The following is a 27556-nucleotide window of genomic DNA, read 5'->3' on the forward strand; positions in this document are numbered from 1 at the left end:
AGTGCACCGGCTAGTGGCTTTAGGCGAGGGGCTACAGGAGCACTGGATAGTGGCCATCATTCTGTCAAGTCTTCCTGCAAGCTACGATGCTCTCATTACAGCGTTGGAGAGTCGTCCAGTAGAAGAGCTGAAACAGGACTATGTGAAGGGTAAGCTGCTGGACGAGTGGAAACGGAAGAGCGAAAATATGGATTCGGACATGGCCGATGATAAGGCATTGAAAGCAGCTGTTCGTGGCCGGGGAGCTCGTACAAAAGGTGAAAGCTATGATAAAAATGAGAAGCGTAAGAAGAAGTGTTACTGTTGCCAACAATTGGGACATTTTTGGCGGGACTGCCCAAAACTTCATGTGAGCGACGAAGAGGACGAAGAAGAAGCAAAAGTGTCGATGGCGCGCAAGACACGGCAGCAGATTCATGATGAGCGGAATATTTGTTTTGCTGCGACTGGAGGACGTGAACAGAGTGCGAATAAGATCAAAGAAGAAGAGTGGTGTTTGGACTCTGGATGCACTATGCACCTGACTGGAAAGGCTGAACTGTTGAAAGGACTAGTAGCTTGTGACAAGAAGATCGTTCTGGCTGATGGGCGAAATATCTCGGCTACAGCTGTAGGTACAGGAATGCTAAAAGTTACCAAGAAAGACGGAACACAAAATATGGTCAAGATTGAAAAAGTGTTTTTTGTACCCGGTTTGGCTAGAAATTTGTTGTCCGTACGCAGAATTGCGGAAAAGGGCTTTAGTGTGCAATTTAGCTCAAATGTATGTGTTATTAAGAAAGAAGGTAGTATCACAGTGGTAGGCAAGAAACAGAATGGGTTATACGTTATTCAATAAACTGTATCCGTACGTTTTGTCAAGAAGTTATTTAGAAAGATTTCCAGAATAGGAGGAGGCATGTGGAAGCGAGAAATGTGACCAAATTTTAATGAGTATTGTAGAATGCGTTGTATGTGTTGACAACGGAAGAAAATGTAAAAGACAGGGCTCACACTGAGGAGGAGTGTTGAGTGTGCAGTGATCGCCTTACATTTAGATAAACTGGCAGCACTGCCATTAGCGAATGAAGACACATCCGAGTGTATGTTGTGATTTGTTTATGTTTAGCTTTTAGTATTAAGAGAACCGTTTCACAAGAAACTTCAATATACAATCTTTCCTATCACTATTTCGTGTAGTATTTCTTTTGCGGTTGAGCGAGAGTTCCTCATTTCGGTGGTCGGCCAACAGGATCACAGGTGATCCACCACAAAAATCAAATTTTTCATTTCTAACGATATTTTGGAGTAAAACTATACATCTTTTGTTCTGGTGATTTGTTCAGAAACCATTTTATCTATTTTTAAATGTCAAAAAACTTTGTGGGAAAGAAAGGGTTAAACATTTTTCAAATTTTTTCAGGCTGTTCTAAACTTGACTGTATTGTGAAGATTTGATAGAACACCGAAATGATAAGACCAAACATGCTTCGAGATAGAGCATCCTGAATGTTTATAGTTAATTTCCGATACACTCCTTATCATGGAAAGATCGGAGTGTTTTAGGCAGATTTATAAGCACCATCGGGAGTACATGTACGATTATTTAATGTAGATTACAATAGTTTAAAGTAAGAAAAAATACTTACAGATCTTATTCAGCTGGCCGGTTGCTGTCCTTGAACTTTGGCGATTTCCGCTTTGAACTTGGTTATGGTTTCTCGGGCAAGCTTCAGTTTGTCTTTCAGCAGTGTGATCTCCGATTTGACCTTCGCTTTGGTCTCGATTATGTTTTCCAACGATTGAACCTTTTTCTCTTCGACTGTAAAAAAAGAAGAAGGAAAAAAAGACGAGAATCGTTTATTGATTTACCATCAGATTAGATCATTTAACAATTGTTGGGAATGCAAATTTACGAGGAGAGTAACATTGTCTTACGTATCTCAGCATCGTTAGGAACGGCGTAGAAGCAAGCATGTTTTAACCTGTATAATTAAATAGGGGTTGAAATTGAACTCGAAGCTAAAATTGTACATTGCATAAAAAACACAACATTTCAAAAGAACGTAACTGCTATAACAACAATGTCGTCTCACAAAGCTATGGATCGTACCTCATCCCTCCCGAGCAATCCACTCGCACAAATAAAAAGAAAAGTTACTCATATTTTGTTTAATGGATGTAAATTGTGTTAGATCAATGCATTACGAATCACAGCTCAGTGAGAAACCGTTGGTTGCAAAAGCAGTTACGCCCTTTTGAAATGTTAATGCGATTATAACCAGGGCTGGATTTAGAAAATCTCACTTCACGAATAGGAATGTGAAACACGAAAAAAATGAGAACTACAAGAAAGAATGGTCAAGTACCTATGCAGAGTGAACACAGCTCCTCGATTTGAATTCGACAAGCGAAAATTAACTTTGACCTACACGGTCAGAAAATTCACTCATTTTCGAGCTAAAGTGGGACAACTCAAAATTGAGTAAATTTTTTTTCCAGCGATAGCGCTGGCCCAAGTGCGAAAATCTCATCAGTTTAAGCCGTATAATATTCTTGATGATGCGAAGAATATTATACGGCTTAAACCAGTTGGATTTTTGCACTTGGGCCAGTGCTATCGCTGGAAATGCAATTTACTCATTTTTTGAGCTGTTCCAGTTTAGCTCAGTTTTGTGTGAATCTTACTCATTTTAGAGTAACTTTTTCTTAGCGTGTAGAGTTGGCCGAAGCAAGTGCTTTTATAGCAGCCTGACTATCTGAACAGCAGGGATGGGAACACTCACTTGCAAAGAGTTACACTCACTTGCTATTTTCTCATCTCAGAAGCGTGCAATCAAGAAACGATGTGTGGACGACTTGTGGTTTTGTCTAAAACTTTGTCGAATAGAGCAGGGGTCGCACACACATAAAAAAGTCGTGACAGAGCTGTGAAAGCGCATCTCCACTGTAATTCACATTCACCTCGTGGAGAGTTGCCTTCACAGCTTCCTCTCGCCTTAGGTATGCGTGTACGACCCCTACTCTATTCGGCAAACTTTTAGATAAAACCGCAAGGCAAAAGTCGTCCATACATCGTTTCATGATTGCACGCTTCTGAGATGAGAAAATAGCAGTGGCGTCGCGTAACCTCACTTTTTACCTGTGCACCAAGTATAAATGCTTGAATTATTTGAACAAATTTGCTTGTAATAATTAGGAAATGACGAGAATGACTGCTTTCACTCATCTCTATTTAGATTTTGATCATAAATCCCCTGCAATTGCAAGTTTTAGGGTCGGTGCACAGGTAAAAAGTGAGGTTACGCGACGCCACTGGAAAAAAGCAAGTGAGTGTAACTCTTTGCCAGTGAGTGTTCCCATCCTTGCTGAACAGAAGTATTTGGCTTTGCCCATTACGTGCTGCTGAAGTGCTGATTGAACTCGCACATAAGAGCAAAGACTTTGGCCTGAAAAACAGTGCAGCATCTAACAAGTGAGTAAGGCTACTTCTTCTTCTGTATGGCTCTACGTCCCCACTGGGACTTGGCCTGCCTCGCTTCAACATAGTTTTCTTTGAGCACTTCCACAGTTATTAATTGAAGGGCATTCTTTGCCTGCCATTCCATGAATTTGTATATTGTGAGGCAAGTACAATGATACACTATGCCCAGGGAGTCGTGAAAAGACAAATTTTCCGACTGGAACAGGAATCGAACCCGCCGTCTCCGGATTGGCCACTAGGCTAACCGGAGAGTAAGGCTGATGTAGCCTTAGCTCACGAGATTAGATACTAGCACCTGCTCGACCTTCGAAAGGAGCCATCAGTGTAACCTACGATGCTGTCTAAAACACTACTTTCTAGACAACCAGATGTCCACTTTTCCCCTCGGTATCTGTGATAAAAAAAAAAACATTATCGAAAAAAAATCAGTATCCCTAAGTCATCCACCAAATGAAACCTCAGGGTCTTTTCTTTCATTTGGTACTAAGAGGGAGATGTTCTGTCCAGAACAATTTTAATTTTTTTCGTGATGTCTAGAACAAATTTTCCATAAATACTCATTTTTTACTCAAAATTTGTATGGGAAAATGACCCCCGACGGAATATTTTGCGCATAGCATCAAATGAAAGAATAAACTCTTAGCTTTCATTTGCTGGGTGACTTAGCGATACTGATTTTTTTTCTAATAATATTCTTCTACCATAGACGCCGCAATTCCTGGGAAGGGAATTTCGTGGAAAATGTCCTATATGGGAAATTACATGCAATTGTAAGGTCACTTGGAACAAGGATAATTTTGTCCCAATTCACCAAAAGTGGAAACAACGAGGTTTGTGTTGAGCTGCAGTTAACAGGAGTTTCGTCTAGTATTTAAACCGAGTACCCATAGACGGTAAGTACAAGAAAGTGCTTCTGGTTTGAGATGAATGTGTAGTGGGGAAACGTCAAATAGAACTTCGAGCGCTGTCATAGGAGCTGAAGAGAACGCTCCAGACATCTGCATTAATCACATCCTTTGGAGATGGTCTAATTTTGATTGGATCGTTCTCACTTCGCCCTTTTGCCACCACACAAGACATCCATACTGCCCCTCTTGGCATGTCAGTCCCATGTTGTTTCTAATGCGAATCATATTTTTGTCTCTCACGAGCTCATTTTTTTTTTTTCATAGTGATTACGGCGGTAGCACACTGTGCTTATGTTCTAACACCGCACCCTTTCCCTACGTTTGCTTCTATGAGCCTCTATTTTTGTTTCAACACACAGAAGTACGTAGGCATATCGTGGCCCAAGTCGACACTGTTTTGGCCTGCGTTGAACAAAAATAGTTTTAATAAAAGTTTCCCATTGTTGCCGTTTCTCTATGTGTTTTTGTATGCCGAACCGCGCTGAGAAGCTAATCGAGAGTACATATTGCGTTTTATTATCAATTTGTGTACTGTATTGTATTGTTATTTCCTGCTGTGCGTCCTTCGCTCCTGTATGTGATGAATATCGCAGCATAATCGATCGCGTTCGCCGCTGTCTCGCGTGGAAACGAAAATAATAGATGCGCGGGTGTTATGCGTTTATTATTGTGTTGCTCCCTGCTGTACCTGTATCGCTTCTATGTGGTGAGCATCGTAGCCTAATCGATCGCGTTCGCCATTGTCGCGCGCGGAAAAAACAGACAATAGATGCGCGGGTGTTTAGTTTATTATCGTGTTGTTCTTTGCTGTGCATGCATCGCTTCTATAATGGAGTAACTATCGTACAGCAATCGATCGCGTTCGCCTTTATAACGCGCGGAACCACTACACAAGATGCGCGGGACAAAACAAATCGCTTGTAACAGAGACCGCGACGCGTATTTCCCGTATATCCCCGCCTAGTGAGTCATATCACCTACCATGGTTCCAAGATCCGCACCTCACCCGACACACCAACAAACATTACCTCGCGAGACAGCTGTGGGTACGCCGTAGACTCCACGGCTTCCAGTAGCAATGGTTGCCGAACCAACACTCTCTTCCCCTACCGCCGACCACAAGGACGCCGTTATCGACTTTCAAATGTTAAACTCCCAAGTCCCAAGCCTCTTATTCACTGGTAGCAAACCCCGACTACTCCGGTCAATCACGGAGCAGCAACCACGATGTGTACGGACATCTTTGCTTTGCTTTGCAGACAGCGCTGAGAACCTAATCGATCTATCATCGCCTGAAACCTTTTCGTGCTGTTTTGTGTTGTTTGACTTACCCAATTGAAGAGTGCTTATTGTTTTATACTCAACCTATTACGTCCGTTTTCGAAGAGAATTCTTCGCTTATCCGGTTAGATCCTCGGCGTACCATGATCAGAAAGGGAAAAAAGAGAGTTAAGAATGCAATATTAGAGATTATTCATGCAGATTAAGTGTGATAACTTCTGGATCTCTGTTTTTTTTTTGTAACATTTATAAGGAAAAGATTACCGTTGTTGATCAACAATTAGCTAATAAGGTCATTCATATAGGTACAACAAAGCAGCAAAGATTAAAAAGTGTTTTGGAATCTACTTCCCGAGTAGAAGTAAAAATCAAAACAAAAACATCATTTGATATTCCTCAGTGAAGTACTCAAGATCATAATTAGCTATTGCTTTGTTTGACATAAGAGATAAAAGTTCAAAAATAAGATCAAAAACTAGTATGAGGAAGAACATGATAATATCTCATTTTGATATTATAAGATCAGACTAATATCTGGGGGTATCTGGGCTGTAGCACATCTGACCAATATCATAAAATGATCTGACAGATGTATTAGAGTAAAAAAAAATAAAAATGGCCGCGACCAGAATCGAACTTATGACCTTGTGATTTATGAGCAGTGACATTACCACTGCACTACGACTCATATCTGAAAATAGGATATAACAAGAGCATCATGTTCTACGTTTTCTAAGGTATTTGCGACTCACAGTAGCTGTGTTGGTTTGGTCCCGCCATGTTGTAGATGAGTGTGTGAAAGAACTAATTTTGATCTTGAATAGTAGTTTTCAGATCTTACAATTTTCGGATGTTATAGATTAATGTGTGAAAGAACTGATTTTGATCTTGAGCAGTAATTTTCAGATCTTTCGATTTCTGGATGTTGCAGATGGAAATGTGAAGAGCTAATTTTGATCTTAAGCTGTATTTTTCAGATTTCTCAATGATAAATGTTCTATTGCATAATAATAATACAGCTTTCGCCCAAAATTTGCAAACTGAAGCAATAGTATGGAAAATAAAAATGAATTAAAGCTCAATCAGGAATTGCATATTTTTTCTAAACTAAGAGAGCACATTTCTCTAGATGATATCACATTTTATGCATATTCTCTGAATTGTTATCAAATCTAGTGATCCAAATTTTAAAAACGACATGTGTAGAAACATGTTTGGTTTATTTCGCGCCTAAAACAGGACGAACTTCCACCAATAGGACGCAATCAGTGAAGAACTAGATTGCCGTAACAAGCTGAATTTTTGTATGGTGAGAAAGTAAATTCTTCATTTCTGCAATGAAGTGACGCAAAAAGCGTGGCTATCATGATTCCTTGCCTAATTTAATGCTATTTGAGCGGTACTTTGGGTAACTGTGTTATTGTTTTCTCCATTTCTTGCAACAAAGTTTTCCCCAAAGTTTTGTTCTAACAATATTAAATAAGACAATGAATCATAATATCAACACTTTTTACAAAATTTCGTTGCAGAAACGGAGAATTTACCTTCTAGCCATCAAAATATCAGCTTAAAATCTACTACTACACTGAACGTGCCCTATTGTGAACTGTCGCCCAGAAAAGCTTTAGAAACATTCAGGAGATCGTAGTCGTCACGAATGTCGTCTGCTCGTATACTCAAGGCTGACTCACGACGCAATTTGTTGGTTGAAACTCAAAAAGCTGGTCGCTGCAGCGGTATGTTTTGTCCCAGTGCTCGTTTGTAAAGTTTGTGGTGGACATAAGGGAACATCTATTTATAACGTAACGCTAAATTCGACATTTTTGAACTCGGTGGTTGATTCATTAGAATCTGACGGCCTCCATAATGTGTTATTGTATGATAACTCCAATATTTTTGTATGGGTCGTAACGCTAGGCTATTTTCCCCATTCCCCTGAAGAGTTATGTACTTTATTAAACCCCTATCTCCTGAAGCGTTACGTTATTTGGGCACGGCGCATAATGAAAGTTGAAAACTTAAAATAGTTTTCATACGCAATGTTGAGAAATTTCGACATTTATACAGCGGGTTGCACAAGGCTCTCCAAAAATCAAATTAAGTACTAATTTTGAAATCATATCACGATGAGATATTGATCAGATATTTGTCAACTTTTTGAATATCTTATCAATATCATATTAAGATATGACATCAAAATTTGATCGTTTTTAGATTTGATTATGATATTCACGTCTACCCGGGTTTTATTAGTTTTTTTTCCTTCACCAACAAGCCTCTTGAGAGAATAGCATTCAACATCTAAATTATAAATTCTCTAACGCGAGTTTGTTATCACCCTGCCCTGTCTAAACTAGAAAATACATGTGACATCACCCAACCCCAATCACTCCCCCTCGGCTCCCAATTCCGCTCACCCCATTTCTTTGGATGGCGTGAACGGAACTAGGAACCGAAAAAAAGTGACCGGAATTAGGTGATGTCACGGTGTGTGTAATGCAGTTATACCTCCCACACTCACTTTTGCATTACATAATAAAGTTGGACCCTTCTCCAATCAATGTCGTCATGCTATCCACTCCTGAGTTTATGCTTAGTTAAAATAGAAATAGTTTCAGGGAAATGAAATAGAATAGCACCAATCTACTTGTTAGTATTAACTACTATGTACTACTACTTCTACTACTACTGGTACTTACTATAACACCTACTTATGATAAACTACAGCAGATCACAGCCGCTAAAATTGTGACTGCCACTGTTTGAATTAAACAGTGCAATGAGTGATTGTTAGCTTCCCAGCCTTGTTAGTAAATAGAGGGTTAGTATAGGCTGGTAGTGAGCCCTGTCGGTTCCCCCAGCACTGCGCGTAGTCAACTGTTGTTAGATCATGCGACAGCGACTAAACATATGCTGGAGGCACGGCAAATCAAGCGTATAAATATAATGCAATAGGCAATGATATGATAACTAGGATTTGATTGTAGTTTAATTTAATGAAATTATGCGATAACACTTAACCGAACTATTTTTAAACACTATTCAATTAACTATTTTACTAATTTTCATTACTATATTTAATCTATCTTACTTATCAAGAACTAAAAAGACAAAAAATTGCAAAACCTGCAAACGAATCAAGTACAAACTATTAAAATCGATTTCGACTATTTGACGACGCTTGATAAGCCATCGTCAATCCCATCACTCTTAGACAGGGATATTTTTGTCTCTCACGAGCTCATTCATAATAAATTAGCCGTTTTTCTCCCCTCATTTCACAGCTCAATGTGCCACGAAAAGTTTATGGATGATTTGAATACATTTTTTGAAAACAATTGAAGTTATAGTGCAAAACGTAGGCACCTCGAAAAACAACATGGGACTGACATGCGAAGAGGGGCAGCATAGGTCAATATTGGTCGAACAACAGTTGTGTCAGTCCATTTAATATACTTTGGTTTTAGACCCCAAGTTGAACCAAAGGTTCGCCGACATTGCCCGAAGGCCATACAAGCTTTTTTGATTCTGAACTCAACATGAGGTGTCCAGGAAAGCTTGGAATCAAGAATGACTCCAACGTACTTTACCTGTTCAGTCACATCGATTTCAAAATCAAAGAGACGCAAAGGTCGAAGGCCATTACGGTTTTGCTTTTCCGTGAAAAGAACAATAGTTGTTTTACTCGGATTTAACGAAAGGCCATATTGGCGACACCAACCCTCAACTATCTGAAGAGCGCTTTGTATCAGGTCGAAAAGCACTGCTGATGCACATACCAACTAAAGGGTAGTACGCACCTGATAAGTACTGTGGAAAAAGATAGGCCAAGGAACGGTCAAGAAATGATTTCGCTGTTAAAATTTCTTGAGCGGTCCGCAGCTGGAAAGAAATGAAAATTGTGCAACGCTCGTAACGCCTGCCGGGCCAATCAAATGGAGCTGTCACTTTTCCTTGCGGAAAAATATTCCGTTCAATTATTCCTCAAGGAAAAGTGACATTTCTTCCCATACTAATCAGATGTCAAAATTTCTTTGGTAATTAGAGGGATTTTTTCTGGAGTGCTTTTCTTACCAGATGCGTACTAGACTTAACAATTTAAGGTAGTCGTCGGCAAAACCATAAGTAGGAAAACCTCTATTATTGAATAGCCTCAATAGTGTATCTGCTACGAAATTCCACAAAAGTAGTGATAAGACTCCCCCTTGGGGGCATCCACAAACACTCAATTTCCTAATCGCCACTTGGCGCAATGTCGCGAAGAGATGTCGGTTTTTGAGCATTTGGTGAATCCAATTGGAAATCATTGGAGATATACTATGACATCGTGCGGCTTCCAATATGGCATCGAAAGCAGTGGCGATTCCCTAGCCTCATATCTACCTGTTCAACGAATGTAAATTCTTGAATTTTCTCAACAAATTGGCTTTTAGTTTGTAGAAAATGTCGAGAATAGTCGTTTCCGTCCATTTTCAACTTGATCCTGATCCTGTACTCTCCGCAAATGCAAGTTTTAGGGTCGTTGAACAGGTAAAATGTGAGGTTACGAGACGCCACTGATCGAAAGGCACATTGTCAAAGGCACCCTCGTTATCTAAAAAACACCCAAGCAGGATTGTTTTTGAGCGAATGCCTTCACGATATCGTGAACAACTTTGTGTAAAAGAGTCACAGTGGACTTTCCAGATTGGTAAACATGTTGGTTCACATGAAGAACCACATTGGCCAGATGAAAATCACGGATGTGATGATCGACTATGCGTTCTAAGCATTTCAGAAGAAAAGAGGTCAAACTGATAGGTCTGAAGCTCTTTGCTTCTTCATACGACGCGCGACCCACTTTCGGAATAAACTTAACAATAATATCCCGTCAGGATTTGGAAATATACGCTGTAGCAAAACTGCAAACAAATAGTTGTTTCAAAATATGTTTGAAATGATCAAATCCTTTCTGAAGCAAAATAGGATAAATCCCATCTGCACCAGGAGATTTGAAACGAGCAAAGCTATTTAGTGCCCATTCAATCGATTCCAAAGTTATGATATTCCGAGCCGAAGCTAAAGAATCATAACTACAAGAAAGGACATCAGATACATCCAAAGATGTAACACCCACAAATCCTGGGAAGTGTGTACTGAATAAACATTCCAAAACTTCCTCATCAGAGGCAGTGAAATCACCATTTGGCAAACGAAGTTCGTTCACTTGAAAAAGATTTTGCAAGGATTTTGTTCAATCTACTGACTTCACTCAAACTGGAAAGTTTTTTTCCAGCCGGATCGTTCAGTAGATCGGAGAGCTTTCCTGTAGGCCTTGCGAGCCGGCCTGAAAGCCTCCGAACTAGCCGTCGTCTGTTCCTACTCTTTATACATTGTTTCCTGAGCTTCGCCAGATCAGAGTTCTACCAAGTGGTTCCTCTTGTCGTCACAGACCGCTGAGGGCAGGCTTCTCCAAAGGCTTCCATGATGAAGGCCTTTGTAATATCAACGGTATCATCTAAATCACTTGGAGTGTCAATGGATGGTGAGTATCCATGAAATTTGGCTGCAACAAACCAGATCCCAGTTTGTTGACCGGGGAATCCTGAAACGTAAAGTTTGCGAAGTAAAGTTCAAGTGTTCTAAAAAGATGTAACGATGATCAGATAAAAATTCTTCATCTGGCACATGACAATTGGTCAACTCGTGACTAATCTGTTGTCTAATGTTGCTCTAATGTCTAACACTTCATCTCTAGCAGATACCATGTAGATTGGGCGGTTGCCTATGTTAAGTAATCCAGGATCCGTACTACTTAAATTATTCCATCAAACTTGAGCCTCTCAAGTTAATGTTTGGGCTGCCCCAGATGATATGGTTGCAGTATGCATTGACTTGTTTGGAAGCATCCGTAGGAGATGGTTCGTCATGCGGTAAATAAACCTGTTACATCCTGGAGTTCGGGGTGGCCGAGACACATTGTAGTGTAATGATAACTCCAGGTGTAAACATAAAACATTAAAAACGTAACTTTATTGAACATGAAAACTACATTACATTGACGCGACACGTATATACAATGACGGTTACAGAACTTCTAAATCTAATGTATGCCTTTGTGCTTCAACCGATCGCATATTGAAATGCCATCGGCGAGCAAGCAGAGCGGCGAGAGTTGAGAGATTGTTCAGTGGTTCTCAACATCTCCCCCGCTGAATCGTTGACGGTGTTTCCATTGCAGCGGTCTTCGGACGTTGGAAGAGCGATGATGGCGGACAGTGTTGATGCTGTGGCCGGTGATCGTGTTATCGAGGGTTGTGGTGCACACACGCAATTTGACTTTGAATCCACCATGGTTAATCAACCACACGAAGACATCACTGGAAACCGATGCACGTTCACTCGTTGAGTCCATGGGATGCCCATACCGATCCAAAAGGTGTTGAATGAATTTTGGATTAATTTGGTGAAAGCTAATGATAGATTCAACTGTAGCGGCATCAAACTCGAGGACGATACATTTGGTGTTGATCGGTTGACGCTGATCGAAAATAATATCTGCTTCCTGACGTGATCCAACGTTGAATGAATTGCACACCTCTGCTGCTGGTGGGCTCTGCAAAACGTATTCTAATTCGTTTTCACTGCTGCCGCCGGGTGTAGGTACGGCATTAGAAATGTTCGATCCTTCTTTTTGCTGCTGCTGCTGCTGCTGCTGTTGAGCACGATAAACCGTCGTCACCGTCGTCGGCGCGGGAACTATCAGCTGGTCCATTGAAGGTTGTTGTTCACATACAACCGTAGCGCCGATAGTGTGTTGGACTGATTCTTGATGTGGAGATGAATCTTGCACTAATTCGACGGTCGAGATGGGCGGTTGGGAATTATGTGGTTGTTGCCGGGTACTCCAATACAGCGAAAACAAATGGAATTGCTGATTTATTGATTCCATGGTATGTTGATACTGAAGCTGCAGCAGTTGTTGCATACTTTCAAATAAAGTGACCAGTCGTCCCGGATTGTGCGGGACAGTCCCGGATTCAAGCTAGTCGTCCCGTATTGTAAAGTGTCCCGGAAATGTCCCGGATTTCAACAATCGCTAAAATATTTTGTCTTGACAGATACATCTAACTAATATCTTCAACTGCTTTTGTTCTTTTTAAATGCAAACTTCGAAAAAAATCTAAATTACAAAAAAGGAAAAATAAACTTTTCATCATGAATCAACGTCCCGTCAGATAATGTCCTAAAAGAAGCATGCTAAATGCTGCTGGATTCGTGGAAAAAATAGTAGAACTTCTAAAGCAAGCATGAATTTTAAAAGGAAAATTTAAATGAATTATTTTCAGAATTTTTGGAGTGATGCCTGAAAAGTGCAATTGCGTTACATACGAATCTTTCAGCGAAATACTGAAAAAAATGTCTGTCAGGGAAAATTCTCGAAGAACATTGTTGAAGTTTTTAAAAAATTACTTGCTACAGTCCCTTCACGATTTTATTAAACATGGTATTTTCAATTCCTACAGGATTTTCCCTGTTTTTTAAGGGTTTTTTTTTCGGAAACTCCTCCAATTATTCATCTAGGAATACCTGAAAATAATCCTCAATATTGTTTTTCCAAAGTTTTCACTAGAAATTCTTTTGCATGGATTTGTATACATTTTTAAGGTTTCTCCAGGATTCCCGTCAACAGATATTCCTGGGGATTTTCAGAAATAATCAAGGGATTCCTTTAACCTTCCAGGACGCGCGCCATCAAGCAATCGAAACTACACCGCGCTCGCGCTGTATACGAAAAACGAGGTTTTTTGGTAGTGTTGTACTTTTTACAACAGCGCGCGCGCTGAAGGGTTAAATGTTACAAACTCTTTCCTAAATTTTCTCCAGTAATTTCTTTCAATGTGTGTCACTAGTTTTTCGAAGCCGAAATATCCCAAAGAGAGCCAAAAAAAGACGACAAAATCAGGCATTACGAAAGAATTCTCTTAAAATTTTAAATGATGAATTTCAGGAAATCTAAAAGAGATGTAAATTCATTCACAAGGATCTCTAAAATAATTCTTGAAGAGATCTTTAGAGGAATTTTGGTTGTACAATATCTAACTTATATTTTAAGGACAAAAGACTTGGGATCGTAGTTCAACATGCACAAATCCAAAAAAATAAACGTCTGACGACAGCACAATTTTTGTTTTGACCTTGTTCACTTGAAAAACACTTCAAATAGGAAGAGTTGTCTTTGTTTTTCACGAAATTAGTGTGCCTGAAATCATGAGTAGGTCGAAAGTCGGCCATTATGGTGGAAATGTAGGGATTCTACCAATAAGTTTGTCCTTAAAATATCTTGTCAAGTTGTCTTGCATTAATGTTTTTTTTTTCAATTTGAGGATTCGTTTTGCATAATCTATATTTGATAAACATGTTAATCGAATTCATTAAAATATCAATATTTTTCGAAAATTTAACAAGTAGGTATTTAAGCTTTTCTAATTGTTACGCCCGCAACTTGTATTTTAATATTCAGTTTTTTAGAAAATACTGAATCACTGTAGAGAAATCACTGAATCATTCAAAAATTTGTGTAAAACTGTGTCCCGCATCAGTGCAAAATATATCTGGTCACTTTACTTTCAAAGTACCTTTCACTGGCTTCTCGTATCTGCTGGAGGGACTGTTCCGACTGCTTCTGACCGGGTGGAAACTGGACGGTCGAAGGTGGCAGTGGTGTTTCTTGTACCACTGTTGGCTGCGTATAACACAATGGCGGACTGCTGAATGGCCCATTGAATCCAGTCGACAGTTGATAGTGATGATGGTGCTGATGAGGTTGAATGTTCGCGGGTTGACATGATGAAGAAGACGGAATTGATGATGATGCGTGTTGGTTCTTGTGTGTTGATTCAAGAACCGGCGGATGTACCCACTGACCCGCTTGATGCTGGAGCTGGACTTGATCGCTCCACACGAAGTTCATTGTGCCGTCCATCTTCTCCTCCGCGGTGAAATAAACGCGTCGCGATTCCTCACTGCACGCACGGGTACGAATTTCTCGTCGCCACTGTTACATCCTGGAGTTCGGGGTGGCCGAGACACATTGTAGTGTAATGATAACTCCAGGTGTAAACATAAAACATTAAAAACGTAACTTTATTGAACATGAAAACTACATTACATTGACGCGACACGTATATACAATGACGGTTACAGAACTTCTAAATCTAATGTCTGCCTTTGTGCTTCAACTGATCGCATATTGAAATGCCATCGGCGAGCAAGCAGAGCGGCGAGAGTTGAGAGATTGTTCAGTGGTTCTCAACAAAACCGAACCATAGACGTACATATTTCCTGTTGAGGTTTCCAACAGTGACAGCACATACATCTTTGGTGGTTTATTCCGGGACGAGTATAGCAACGATTGCATCGTTGACAAACACACAGGCTTGAGGCATGACACGCGAGTTTGCCATTTCAATTATACTGAAAGTAGCAAACACCGCGTTCGCTAGGTTTCCTAGATAGAAATTCCTCTTACGAAAGTAAGTTTCTTGGACTAAGGCCATTTGGGTTGTACCATTTTGCATAAGTCTACAAAGATTGATCGTTGATGTTCCTTTATGCTGAAGATTAATCTGAGCTATCCTAACCGTAGTCACTACCCAAACTACACAAGATTAATCTCTTCACAATCACAGTACAGCAAGGTACAGCAGCTATAAAACCAGATCGGAATCGATTGGAAAACACCAAAAGCAAGGATGCACAGAATACACTATGTAAATTGCATAATACGAAACCATATGAGTGTAAACTAATCAACAACATCTTCATAATCCCGCCCTTATTTAGCCTTAAGTTTGAGACTAAAGAAGAGCAGCTGATTGTCTCGGAGAAACACAAGTTCCACTGCACCATTGATCCGGTTAGCGCAGAAAGGGCAAAATGCTGTACATAAGGCTCCGTTAGGTTTTTATTAGACCCCCTAGCCATTCATTCCGTGCCTAAGCATAGAGCCGCATCACATCATGAATTGGGGTCACCTGCTTAGTGGACTCTTACCACCGGAACAGGCGGGTGTTATTCTTAGCCAATTGAGACAACCGCTACCGATACTACTTACACAGCTATCTAGGCAGATCATGAAAATAATTGATTTGATTTATCTTTATTATAGAGACTTTCAGCCCTTGGCTGGCTTGTCTCTTCAAGAAAAGAAGTTAATATTGATGATCTACTTCATACGGGCTCGAACAGCCGTCAAGGCTCAACTACATGCTTTTTTTTCTATTCTAGCATCATTGCCTAGATTGTTTTATGCAAATCACGAGTGATGACTGTAACGCAGAGACCTCCCACACCCACTTTTACGTTATGTTAGGGTCAATGATCCCAAATTAGGTCTATCTGAAACTGGAACATGACATGACTTAGAAAATTGTGATAAATTCATTGCGGATACTCCTCTGATCCCCATTAGCACTTTTGGCCGATTTCTTCATCTCTGCAAAACGCGTAAACCAGATTTATCCCTAGCTCTAGCTTAAAACTCATGCGGAAGCGGACAAACTTGCGCTCAATGTGCTAATGCGTTAAGCCATCGATCCCATCGCGACCAGATCGAATATCCACGGGGAGGGTACGAAGTTAAGCTAATAATAATGCCTTACAACTTTTCTGAAGACTTGGTTTGCATATGGCTTCAAATCAAAAAGTATCATTTCTGCTTTGAGGAGGAGGACCATAAAAATTATCATCTGAACGCTCGGAAGTACATAGTGGATAGGCATGGAATGGAACGCAATTTACTTTCCTCGTAAGTTTGTTTTTAGACCATTACCACAGATCGTGCTTTGCAAAATTTGATTGGTATGTACTAGGTACTTACAATCAGTATCGTGCTTCCACGAGCCGCCCGTGACCGGCTGCACGTTGGTCAGCAGCTGCTGCATCAACTGGGTAGGCTCCTGGAATACAATCTCTTCGTACTGCTCCGACACCAGCTCCTTCTTCCCTTCCAGCTGATGGCTGACCTCCCCGTCTAGAATCGGCGACTGAAACAGCTTGAGGATGTGATACATTGTCACGGGTCGCTCCGTCGGATCGTGAAAGTGGATTTTGATCACGATTTCAAACTCACCCCATCCGGTTTCGGTCACTTCGAAGGGAGGTTTCGTGACGACCCGGTTCGGATTGGCGTAACTTTCGTGCAGTTTGAAGTGAATCTTTTTCACGTAGGTGGACATGTCCTCGTTGTGGTAGGGCTTCACGTACACCGTCCACTGATGGGTGTGGCCATCCTCTTCACGCTTTTTGCCAAAGGAACGTGCTACATTGCCGTACACTAGAGGCTTCACGATCGTTAGACCCTACGGGGAAAACGGACAAGACTGAGGGTGCGATATCTGTTGTTTACATTTTGTCTGAAAGCTTACCTTCACGCGACCACCGGAATCGGGCCCAAAATCAGTCGATATATTCATTATTCACAAAGAACAAACTGGATATTTATGATTTAATAATGTTATGAATCAATTAGCAAAACACTACACTTTTTAGTTGAGGAAAACTAGTAAATTGTATACTGCCGTGAATCGCAAGTCAGTCCCATATGTAAAAAGTAGGCATTGAGAAAATGGCCTCTGAAGTTTTCAAATTCGATTTCCATGTGAAATTCTCAAAAATCGCCATGAATTGAAAACTTCTGCGATCATCATGAAATTTTCACATATTATTTTAAGCGTGAAAACGTTACAGGGAAAAATATAAAACTGGCTAAAATAGTGTTAGGTTTTGCACTAGAGGGTACACAAGTTCGTAATGGGACTGACTTGCGATTACATTTCATAATGGGACAATCTGACTTGGTGTTGTTTTTCAATTTTACTGAACAAACTATATATTTTTTTGTAAGCAGCTGAAAGATCATCCGAAGAAAGCTCGAAAACGATCATTAACTCATTTTTGCCCAAAATGCAGATGGGACTGACTTGCGATTCACGGCAGTATAATATTACTGCGGTAAAATAGAAAAAATCCAACGGGGTTGCGGTGGTTTCGACCGCCGCAGTCGTTCCGCAAACGTCAAAAGTGCTCGGTTCACGCTAAAAAGCTCTCACTCACTTGGTTGCCATAAAATTCCAAAATAATGAAAATTGTTTCATTTATGGTTTATGTAGTCGCAATTGCTGTCACAACATGTAACTTATTTCTAAACTATATTAGGTGTAGTTTTAGCACTTTAGTATGCAGCTGTACGCCATTAAACATAATTTAGATTCTCAACTATTTATTTTTGTTCCAAGGTTGTGTGCATACTTTTTGAAGTGTGCAGCAGTTTGACGTTTGCGGAACAGGTCTTCTTTGTCTTCTTCACTCCGCCAGGTTGGAAGATTTCTCTGGATAAGCAATAACAAATTTTAAATAAGTCCTGCCGGGCGCCAGCCACTTGTTTACGATTGACAACGCTTTTTTGACTTTTTTGGTGTTTTTCTCTGAGCAGTGCTGGCATATCAATTAAAATTCCAAAAATTGCACGGCTGCGTTCTTATAATGAAATTCTTTGAGATAGGGTGTGGTGAATATGGTGAATAATCGCACGAAGCCGCGACTGGCCATCGGCTGTCAAAAAACAAATCGCAAAAAGATTTATAAACAACGACTGCATCAGATTCTATCGAACATCGGACAGCGCTGAAAATGGAAGGTAATTTTGCTGAAACATTGTTAAGAAACGTTTAAAATACCCAATAACTTTTCAGAAAACAAAGACGCCAGCCTGCTGGTGATTGTGATGGACACGAACCCGTCCCAGCGAATCATCCGTGAAAACCCTCATCACTTGACCCAATGCCTGGACTCGATCGTGGCCTTCGCCAATGCCCATCTGATGCAGAAGGCTCAGAACAAACTGGCCGTCCTGGCGTGCCATCATCATGCCACGTAAGTGCCGGACTCTGGACCATCTGGTTTGGGGAACTTTTACTAAGTATTGGTTATTTTCAGAGAATTCCTTTATCCAACACCGGGAAAGCCACTGGACATCCGGCAGGTTGACGGGCAGTACGAAGCGTTTACGCTGGTCGAGAAAACCATCAAGCAGAAGCTGGCCAAAGTGATTGGCGAAGCTCCACGGTTAAGTGTCCCAACGGAGTCGCTGCTGGCCGGAAGTATGGCAATGGCATTGTGCTACATTGCAAGGGTATTTTCAAGTGAAACAAACTCAACACGTTCGCCCACTTAAATTTCGCCTTTCTTCCAGGTAAATCGCAATAAACCCGCGGGGGTGAAGATCAACTCTCGGATACTGGTCGTGACGGGAAGCAACGAGTGCGCCTCGCAATACATGACCTACATGAACGTATTTTTCACCGCACAGAAGCAAAACGTCACGCTGGACGTTTGTGCGCTGGACAAACCACTTAGTTTGCTACAGCAGGGATGTGACATCACCGGGGGACAGTACCTTAAGCTGCCGCAACTGGATGGCTTCCTGCAGTATTTGCTGGTCGGTAGCTTACGAGCAAATTAAGTTTAAAAGCCTCCTTTAAAATTACCTATTATATTTCAGTGGGTCTTTCTGCCGGAGCCGCTGACGAGATGCAAACTGGTGCTTCCGCCACCGGTGAAAGTAGACTATCGAGCGGCTTGCTTCTGCCACCGGGAGCTGATCGACATCGGCTACGTGTGCTCGGTGTGTCTTTCCATTTTCTGCAAATTTAGTCCCATTTGTACCACTTGCCAGTAAGTTTAAAAGGGCTGATAGAAGTTTGGACATTTTTGCTTATACTAGATCTTTATCTTTTACAGCACTGTATTCAAAGCACCTGCTCCGATTGCGGCCAAGCCGAAGAAAAAGAAGATGAAGTCGTGAAACAGTTTATACTAGCGTAAGGAACTGTTTGTTACTAATGATGAAAACAAGTCTACTATCATAATTTTGGTAAGTTTCGGGTACTATTTTTACGAACTAGTTTGCAGAACTTACCTTACCGGTCAGACTAAGAAGGCCTGAGTGATCTCTGCTTGTACATAGAAATTGTCTCCATTCCACTCGGTCCATGGCTGTGTGTCTCCAGTTCCACACTCTACGAAGGCGCCGCAAATCGAGAACCAGTTTAGTCGGGTCATCCTGATGACGTGACCCGTCCACCGTGGCCTCCCGATTTTCGCGGTGTTGACGATGGTTGGTCCCCTCAGTAATCAATGCAGTTCGTGGTTCATTCGTTTTCTCCAATTTCCGTCTTCCATCTGCTCTCCGCCGTAGATGGTATGCAGGTATCAGGTATCAGAAGGCCGGCTCCAGAGGCACGTTATCCTCCATTTGGGACATTTGTGCCATCGCCAAAATAACAGCCTATTTCATCATCTACCTGAGGGAAAAGGAAGGAAAAAGGATTTGGATGGGGATATGGACAGGTAGGGAAATAGGAAAAAATACCCTGGAAGAGGGTACTAACGCACGAGCGTACCACAATGGGTTCAAACAGCGCCCTGAAAAGGGCACTGTAATAACGCATAAAGCGAAAGAGAGCCTATAGCTCTTTATCACAGCGGGTTAAGAACAACAGAATGTCCTGAAGATTCAGGTTTCTGAAGTCAGTTTCACTTAATAAGTGTTTACCGAATACTCGGAAACGCAGTTGCGCGAAAACTGGACAGTTACATATCAAATGATACGAAGTTCCATAATCGGATTCACAGCTATCACAGGCAAATGAATCAACTTGCTGAATATTCGCCATATGATAGCTGAGTCGGCAGTGGCCAGTCAATGCTTTGACCAGCATGCTGCAATTCTGCTTAGACAGATTAGTTAGATACTTCGCCACCCGTAGAGATGGCTCAGCACTATACAATTTGGTTTGACGACATGACTCCAAACTATTCCAATATTGTCTGTGTTGAGTGACAGCCCAGGTGTGAATCTGAAGCTTAAACCAACACTTCGATATCGGAATAGCTGGCTCAGGGCCAATGAAGTCATGTGATGCTCCAGAGCGAGCTAACTCATCAGCCAATTCATTTCCAGCGATGGAAGAATGACCAGGTACCCATACAAGGTGAACAGCGTTTGCTGAGTTCAGCTCCTCGATTTGAGTTCGACAAGCGATAACTATCTTCGACCTGGAGTTGGCCGAAGCAAGTGCTTTTATAGCAGCCTGGCTATCTGAACAGAAGTATATTACTTTGCCCATTACGTGCTGCTGAAGTGCTGATTGCACTCCGCACATAAGAGCAAAGATTTCGGCCTGAAAAACGGTGCAGTGTCTACCAAGTGAGTAAGACTGATACAGCCTTAGCTCACGAGAATAAACACCAGCACCTGCTCGACCTTCGAGAAGGGAGCCATCAGTGTAACATACGATGCCATCTGAAATACTTCTTTCCAGATAACCAGATGTCCATTCTTCCCGGGAAGGGAAATTCGTGGAAAATGTCCTATATGGAAAATTACAAGCAATTGTAAGATCACTTGGAGCAAGGACAATTTTGTCCCAATTCACTAAAAGTGGAAACAACGAGGTGTGTGTTGATGTGCGGTTCACAGGAGTTTCCTCTAGTAGACCGAGTACCCGTAACCGTTAAGTGCAAGAAAGGGCTTCTTGTTTGAGATGAATGTGTAGTGGGGTAACGTCAAAGAGAACTTCGAGCGCTGCCGTGGGAGTTGAAGAGAATGCTCCAGACATCGCCATTAAGCACATCCTTTGGAGATGGCCTAATTTTGATTGGACCGTTCTCACTTCACCCTTTTGCCACCACACAAGACATCCATAAGCCAATATTGGCCGAACCACAGTTGTGTAAATCCATTTGATATACTTGGGTTTTAGACCCCAAGTTGTACCAAAAGTACGCCGGCATTGCCCGAAGGCCATACAAGCTTTCTTGATTCTGAACTCAATGTGAGGTGTCCAGGAAAGCTTGGAATCAAGAATGACTCCAACGTACTTTACCTGTTCAGTCACATCGATTTCAGAATCAAAGAGACGCAAAGGTCGAACGCCATTACGGTTTCGCCTTTCCGTGAAAAGAACAATAGATGTTTTACTCGGATTAACCGAAAGGCCATATTGGCGACACCAACCCTCAACTACCTGAAGGGCGTTTTGCATCAGGTCGAAAAGGGTGCTGATGCACATACCAACTAACAATGTTAGGTAGTCGTCGGCAAAACCATAAGTAGGAAAACCGCTATTATTGAGTTGCCTCAATAGCGTATCTGCTACGAGATTCCACAAAAGCGGTGATAAGACTCCCCCTTGGGGGCATCCACAAACACTCAATTTCCTAATCCCTGCTAGACGCAATGTCGAGAAGAGATATCGGTTTTTGAGCATTTGGTGAATCCAATTGGAAATCATTGGAGATATACCATGACTCCGTGCGGCTTCCAATATGGCATCGAAAGGCACGTTGTCAAAGGCACCCTCGATATCTAAGAAAACACCCAAACAAGATTGCTTTTGAGCGAATGCTTTCTCGATATCGTAAACAAACTTGTGTAAAAGAGTCACAGTGGACTTACCAGATTGGTAGGCATGTTGGTTCACATGAAGAGGCACGTTGGCCAGATGAACATCACGGATGTGATGATCCACAATGCGTTCTAAGCATTTCAGAAGAAAAGAGGTCAAACTGATAGGTCTGAAACTCTTTGCTTCTTCATACGACGCACGACCCACTTTCGGAATAAACTTTACAGTAATATCCCTCCATGATTTGGGAATATACCCTGTAGCAAAACTGCAAACAAGTAGTTGTTTCAAAACATGTTTGAAATAATCAAATCCCTTCTGAAGCAAAATAGGATAAATCCCATCTGCCCCAGGAGATTTGAAAGGAGCAAAGCTATTAAGAGCCCACTCAATCGATTCTATAGTTACAATACTCCGAGCCGAAGCTAAAGAATCATAACTACAAGAAAAGACATCAGGTTCATCCGAAGATGTAATATCCACACATCCAGGGAAGTGTGTGCTGAATAAGCATTCCAGAACTTCCTCATCAGAGGAAGTCAGATCGCCATTTGGCAAACGAAGTTCGTTCACCCGGAAATCCTTAGATTTCGCAAGGATTTTGTTTAACCGACTGACTTCACTCAAACTGGAAACATTTGTACAAAGGTTTTTCCAGCCGGATCGTTCAGCAGACCGGAGAGCTTTCCTGTAGGCCTTGCGAGCCGACCTGAAAGCCTCCGAACCAGCCGAACGTCGTCTGTTCCAACTCTTTCTACATTGTTTCCTGAGTTTCGCCAGATCAGAGTTCCACCAAGGGGTTCCTCTTGTGATCTTCACAGACCGTAGAGGGCATGCTTCTTCAAAAGCTTCCATGATGAAGGTCGTTGTAGTATCAACGGCATCATCTAAATCACTTGGAGTGTCAATGGATGGTGAATATCCATGAAATTTGGCTGCAACCAAATCAGTATAAAGATCCCAGTTTGTTGACCGAGGATTCCTGAAACGCAATGTTTGCGAAGTAACATTTAAATGTTCAAAAAAGATGTAGCGATGGTCAGATAAAGATTCTTCATCTGACACTTGCCAATTGGTCAGCTCGTGACTAATTCTGCTAGAGCAAAGCGTTATATCTAACACTTCCTCTCTAGCAGATACCATGAAGGTTTGACGGTTGCCTATGTTAAGTAATGCAAGATCTGTACTACTTAAGTACTCCATCAAACTGGAGCCTCTCAAGTTAATGTCTGAGCTGCCCCAGATGATATGGTGAGCATTAGCACAATTAGCGGAAGGCCTTTTGAAGTACAGTATGCGATGACTTGTTTGAAAGCATCCGTAGGGGATGGTTCATCATGCGGTAAATAAACCGAACAATAGACCAGAGGCGTCTCGTGACTAGCAGACTGACCTGTTCTACAGATTTTTACTAAATGAAAACACATTAGAGTTATAGAGTTATTTGATACTATGCTTGCTAGATTTTTTTTTGGTTTTATTATTGTGGTTTTTAATATAAGCTGATTTTTATCTTCTTGTTTGTTAACCATTTTCTGAAAAATATCTTCCACATTTTTATCACAAATAATGATGCGATTCGCATTCAGATGCGCCTTAGAGCGACTTCCGAAGTTTGGTATCTCACATAGACTTTTAGAAAAATCCATTTTCGGTGGAAGTTATTTTCTAACGTTATTGACACACCGACGATAGTTGTTTTTTTTTTCAATCATGTCCGCAAATGTTCGAAATTTCCACCTCCATAAATTGTTTTAGCTCGTATCATGGCCTCGAAGTTAAAATTTGGAAACCGTTGCCAACGAGCTAGAGCACATTCGGCATCCTCCCCCCCCCCCCCCCCCAGCTCCATCCGCGCTGGATGTAATGCATAACAAGCGCGCACAACATTGGGTGTGCCAGAATATATGCTCTAGCTGCGCAAGTTGTTCTCAGCCTACGTAGAACGACAAACCGAGAAGCCACAGTAAGCTTTCATTCATTCCTGGTTTTGCTACACACATGTAAACTTTCCACTGAAGAAGCTCTTTGCGTTTAGCTGTGTGCCTCTGGTATCCATCGCTTTTTTCTCTAAAGAGTATACCGAGCAGCATGCTAACAATCATTTACACACATTTGAGAACCTGATCGATAAGCATAGCTGGCAAAGTATTTAAATACTGTGCAATCAATGTTCGTTATTCCATTTTTTTTAGATATTGTTAAATAATCCTTTAATTCCCAACAACGATACAACATACATTTTTTTAGCACTCTAAAACTGTAAATTTTCAACATGATTTTAAAGACTTTAGTCGAATGCGCTTAGCGTGCGTGTACGCGTGAGAAGCAGGTGGGAAGTGAAACATGGAAAGAAACGTTGACAACGCTGCTGCTGGTTCTAGACGAGTAGGGAACGTATGAGCGACAGAGTAAAGTGAAATGAATTCGAATGAACACTGCCATTCGGAGGCAAAAAAAGGGAGAAAACTGTTGGTTTGGGAACAGCATCCATCGTTCGCATGAATCCGGGAACCGGTGGCATGTAGTTTCGAAGAGTCGAGCAAGAGAGAGCTGCGCAAGGCTGGCTCTCGCATGCTCTTGTTATAGACGAGTGCACCGATGAACTGAATTCATCGCGGTCCGAGAATTTTGACACTACAGCGGGGTCGTTCCCAATCAGAATTGTTCAATTCTGATTGGAAATCTTTCACTTCTGATTGGAAGCGACCCCGCTCTAGTGTCAAAATTCTCGGGCCGCGATGAATTCAGTTCATCGGTGCACTCGTCTATATGGTTTCTGCCTGAGACGAGACTCGCGAAGACGGTCTTCTTTTTCTCCACTTTGTTATTTTTTGCCTTTCTCGTACACTAAGTGTACTGGAAAGGCTATATGTTCACTCCAAAAATGACTTTTCGATAGAAGGCCCGGAGGGTCGAGTCACATATACCAATCAACTCAGCTCGACGAATTGAGGTGATGTCTGTGTGTATGTATGTGTGTGTGTATGTATGTGTGTGTGTATGTGTGTATGTGTGTGTACAAAAAAAAACTCACATCACTTTTTGGCAGTAAACCTGAACCGATTTTAATGACCGACGGTTCATTCGACGGGGAATCTGGTCCCATTGTTTCCTATTGAAAATGGTTCAGATCAGTCCAGCCGTTCCGGAGTTATGGCCATTTAGGTGTTCCGGATCGGTACCCCAGGAAGGGGCCAGATATGAAAACGCTACAAACCCATCCATGCGACACATCAAACTACGGCATTTTCGATAACTTGATGAACGGTAAGCAGAAAAATGGTCTCAGACCATATCTGAACCGGTAGTGTCCCGGAACCGATTCCGGGTGTCCCGCCGGAAGTGGCCAAACATAAAAGTGCACTAAACCCATGCATGCGGCATATCAAACCGCAGCTTTTTCGAAACCCTGATGAACAGTAAGAAGGAATACATTCTCAGACCATATTGGAACCGGTAGTATTCCGGAACCGGTTCTAGATGCCCCGCTGGAGGTGGCCAAGTATAAAAGTTAACCAAACCCATGCATGCGACATATCAAAAAGTGGCTTTTTTTGACATCCTGATGAAAGGTAAGCAGGAAAATATTCTCAGACCATATCTAAACCGGTAGTGTCCCGGAACCGGTTCCGGGTGTACCGCCGGAAGTGGCCAAACATAAAAGTGCACAAAACCCATGCATGCGACATATCAAACCGCGGCTGTTTCGATAACCTGATGAACAGTAAGCAGGAAAGCATTCTCAGAACATATCGGAACCAGTAGTGTTCCGGAACCGGTTTCAGATCCTGATGAACAGTCAGCAGGAAAATATTCTCAGACCATATGTATCTGAACCGGTAGTGATCCGGAACCGGTTCCGGGTGTACCGCCGGAAATGGCCAAACAAAAAAGTGAACCAAACCCATGCGACAAATCAAATCGCGGATTTTTAGGTATCTTGATTGGCAAAAAAAAAGGTTCCGGCCATATTTGGAACAACCGGTAATATTCCTCACCGATTAAGGGTGCCCCATCGGAAGTGATCAAATGTAAAGGAGAACCAATCCCATAAATAGCTGTTTTGGTAACCTGATGAAAAGTTAACAAGAGAAACAATCATAGACCACACTTTGGAAAGCCAATACTGTGCCGAAACCGGTTCCAGGTGCTCCGCCGGAAGTGGTCAAATGTAGAACGGAACCAAACGCATGCAAACCGCGCATTAAATATCGGCTTTTTCGATGACGCGCAGAACGCAAGAAAAGTCTCAGGCCACTTTAAGACTACCGGTAGTGTACCGGAACCACTTTCGAGTGTCTCGCCGGAACTGGCGAAATGCACAAATAAGTGTTTGACAGTACATCAAATAGCAGCTTTTTTAAATACACGATGATCGATTCGTAAGACCATATTTTAGACACACGGTAGTGTCCCGAAACCAGTTCTGGGTGTCCCACTGGAAGTGGTCAAATGTAAAAGTGATCTATACCCACCCATGCATGAGATAAATCAAATCGTGTTTTTTTTTTGGGTAACCTAATGAACGTTAGCAATGAAATAGTTTCCCGGGCAGAGTTCAAGTACTGACAATCAAAATGTGATATTGGTTTGTTTGAGATAAGAGGTAAAAGTACTGACAAAAATAGCAAAAATTTGTTCTTGAACCATCTAACCAATAGCAAAATATGATATTTGAAGATCAATCAAATAGCTCACTGCTATTGGTTAGATCTTACCAAGAGCTAAATCTGCTATGATGATGATGTTCCAGGAGTAAAATTGAGATATTATTTTCAGTACTTTTACCTCTTATCTCAAACAAACAAATGTCACTTTTTGTTCTCCATATCAAAATATGCTATTATTGAGCTTTTTTCCTCTGCTCGGGTTCAGACTATATTTGGGAGACCAGGTGTGCTCCGGAACCTGTTCCGGTACCGCATCGAAAGTAACCAAATGTACCATGCAACATATTACATCACGGCTTTTTGAATAACCCGAGGAACGGTTAACTAGAAAATAGGCTCACACCACATTACAGACCGGTAGGGTTGCACAACCAGCGTTTGGTGCTTCGCCGGAACTACGAAATAAATAAAAACAATGCAAGCGATAAATATGTGTAAGAGAACAAAATCTTACAAATTAAACCCACATACAAACAGACGTCGCACTATACTCACTACCTATCGCTTTTGTTTTCAACGGTCAATAAGATATAGCCCAAATGTTCAGAAAAAAAATTTGTGATCTGTGATTGTGTAAAGAGTTATAGCTTAGCTTGTTAGTATCGTCTTGATATTGATCAGCCTCCAGTGTTAGTGAAGGTACTCAACAAAGTGCTCAAGCAGTCAACTGAGAAGTCTGATATTTTTCAGCCCTGCTTATACGTTGAACATAACGCCGGACTATGTGCAATTAATAAGTTTTAATTCAATTCAAAGATGTCTTTGATAAAATGCTTGCTT

General features: G+C 41.5%; 2 protein-coding genes across 2 annotated transcripts; one reads left to right on the top strand and one right to left on the bottom strand.

The window, feature by feature from the left end:
• Positions 1-1565: 1565 nt before the first annotated feature.
• LOC109407063 (YEATS domain-containing protein 4) lies at positions 1566-17196 on the bottom strand. Its single transcript, XM_019680091.3, has 3 exons — positions 17061-17196; positions 16514-16994; positions 1566-1801 (listed from the first exon to the last, which is right to left on the bottom strand). The coding sequence occupies exons 1-3, from the start codon at positions 17106-17108 to the stop codon at positions 1638-1640; spliced, it is 693 nt and encodes a 230-aa protein (XP_019535636.1). The 5' UTR covers positions 17109-17196; the 3' UTR covers positions 1566-1637.
• Positions 17197-18232: 1036 nt separating this feature from the next.
• On the top strand, positions 18233-19571 carry LOC134285944 (general transcription factor IIH subunit 3-like). Its single transcript, XM_062847501.1, has 6 exons — positions 18233-18331; positions 18387-18567; positions 18631-18826; positions 18887-19132; positions 19196-19368; positions 19435-19571. The coding sequence occupies exons 1-6, from the start codon at positions 18325-18327 to the stop codon at positions 19496-19498; spliced, it is 867 nt and encodes a 288-aa protein (XP_062703485.1). The 5' UTR covers positions 18233-18324; the 3' UTR covers positions 19499-19571.
• Positions 19572-27556: the final 7985 nt, after the last annotated feature.

Source organism: Aedes albopictus, chromosome 2, assembly GCF_035046485.1.
Source record: "Aedes albopictus strain Foshan chromosome 2, AalbF5, whole genome shotgun sequence".
In the NCBI taxonomy this organism is placed as follows: Eukaryota; Metazoa; Arthropoda; class Insecta; order Diptera; family Culicidae; genus Aedes; species Aedes albopictus.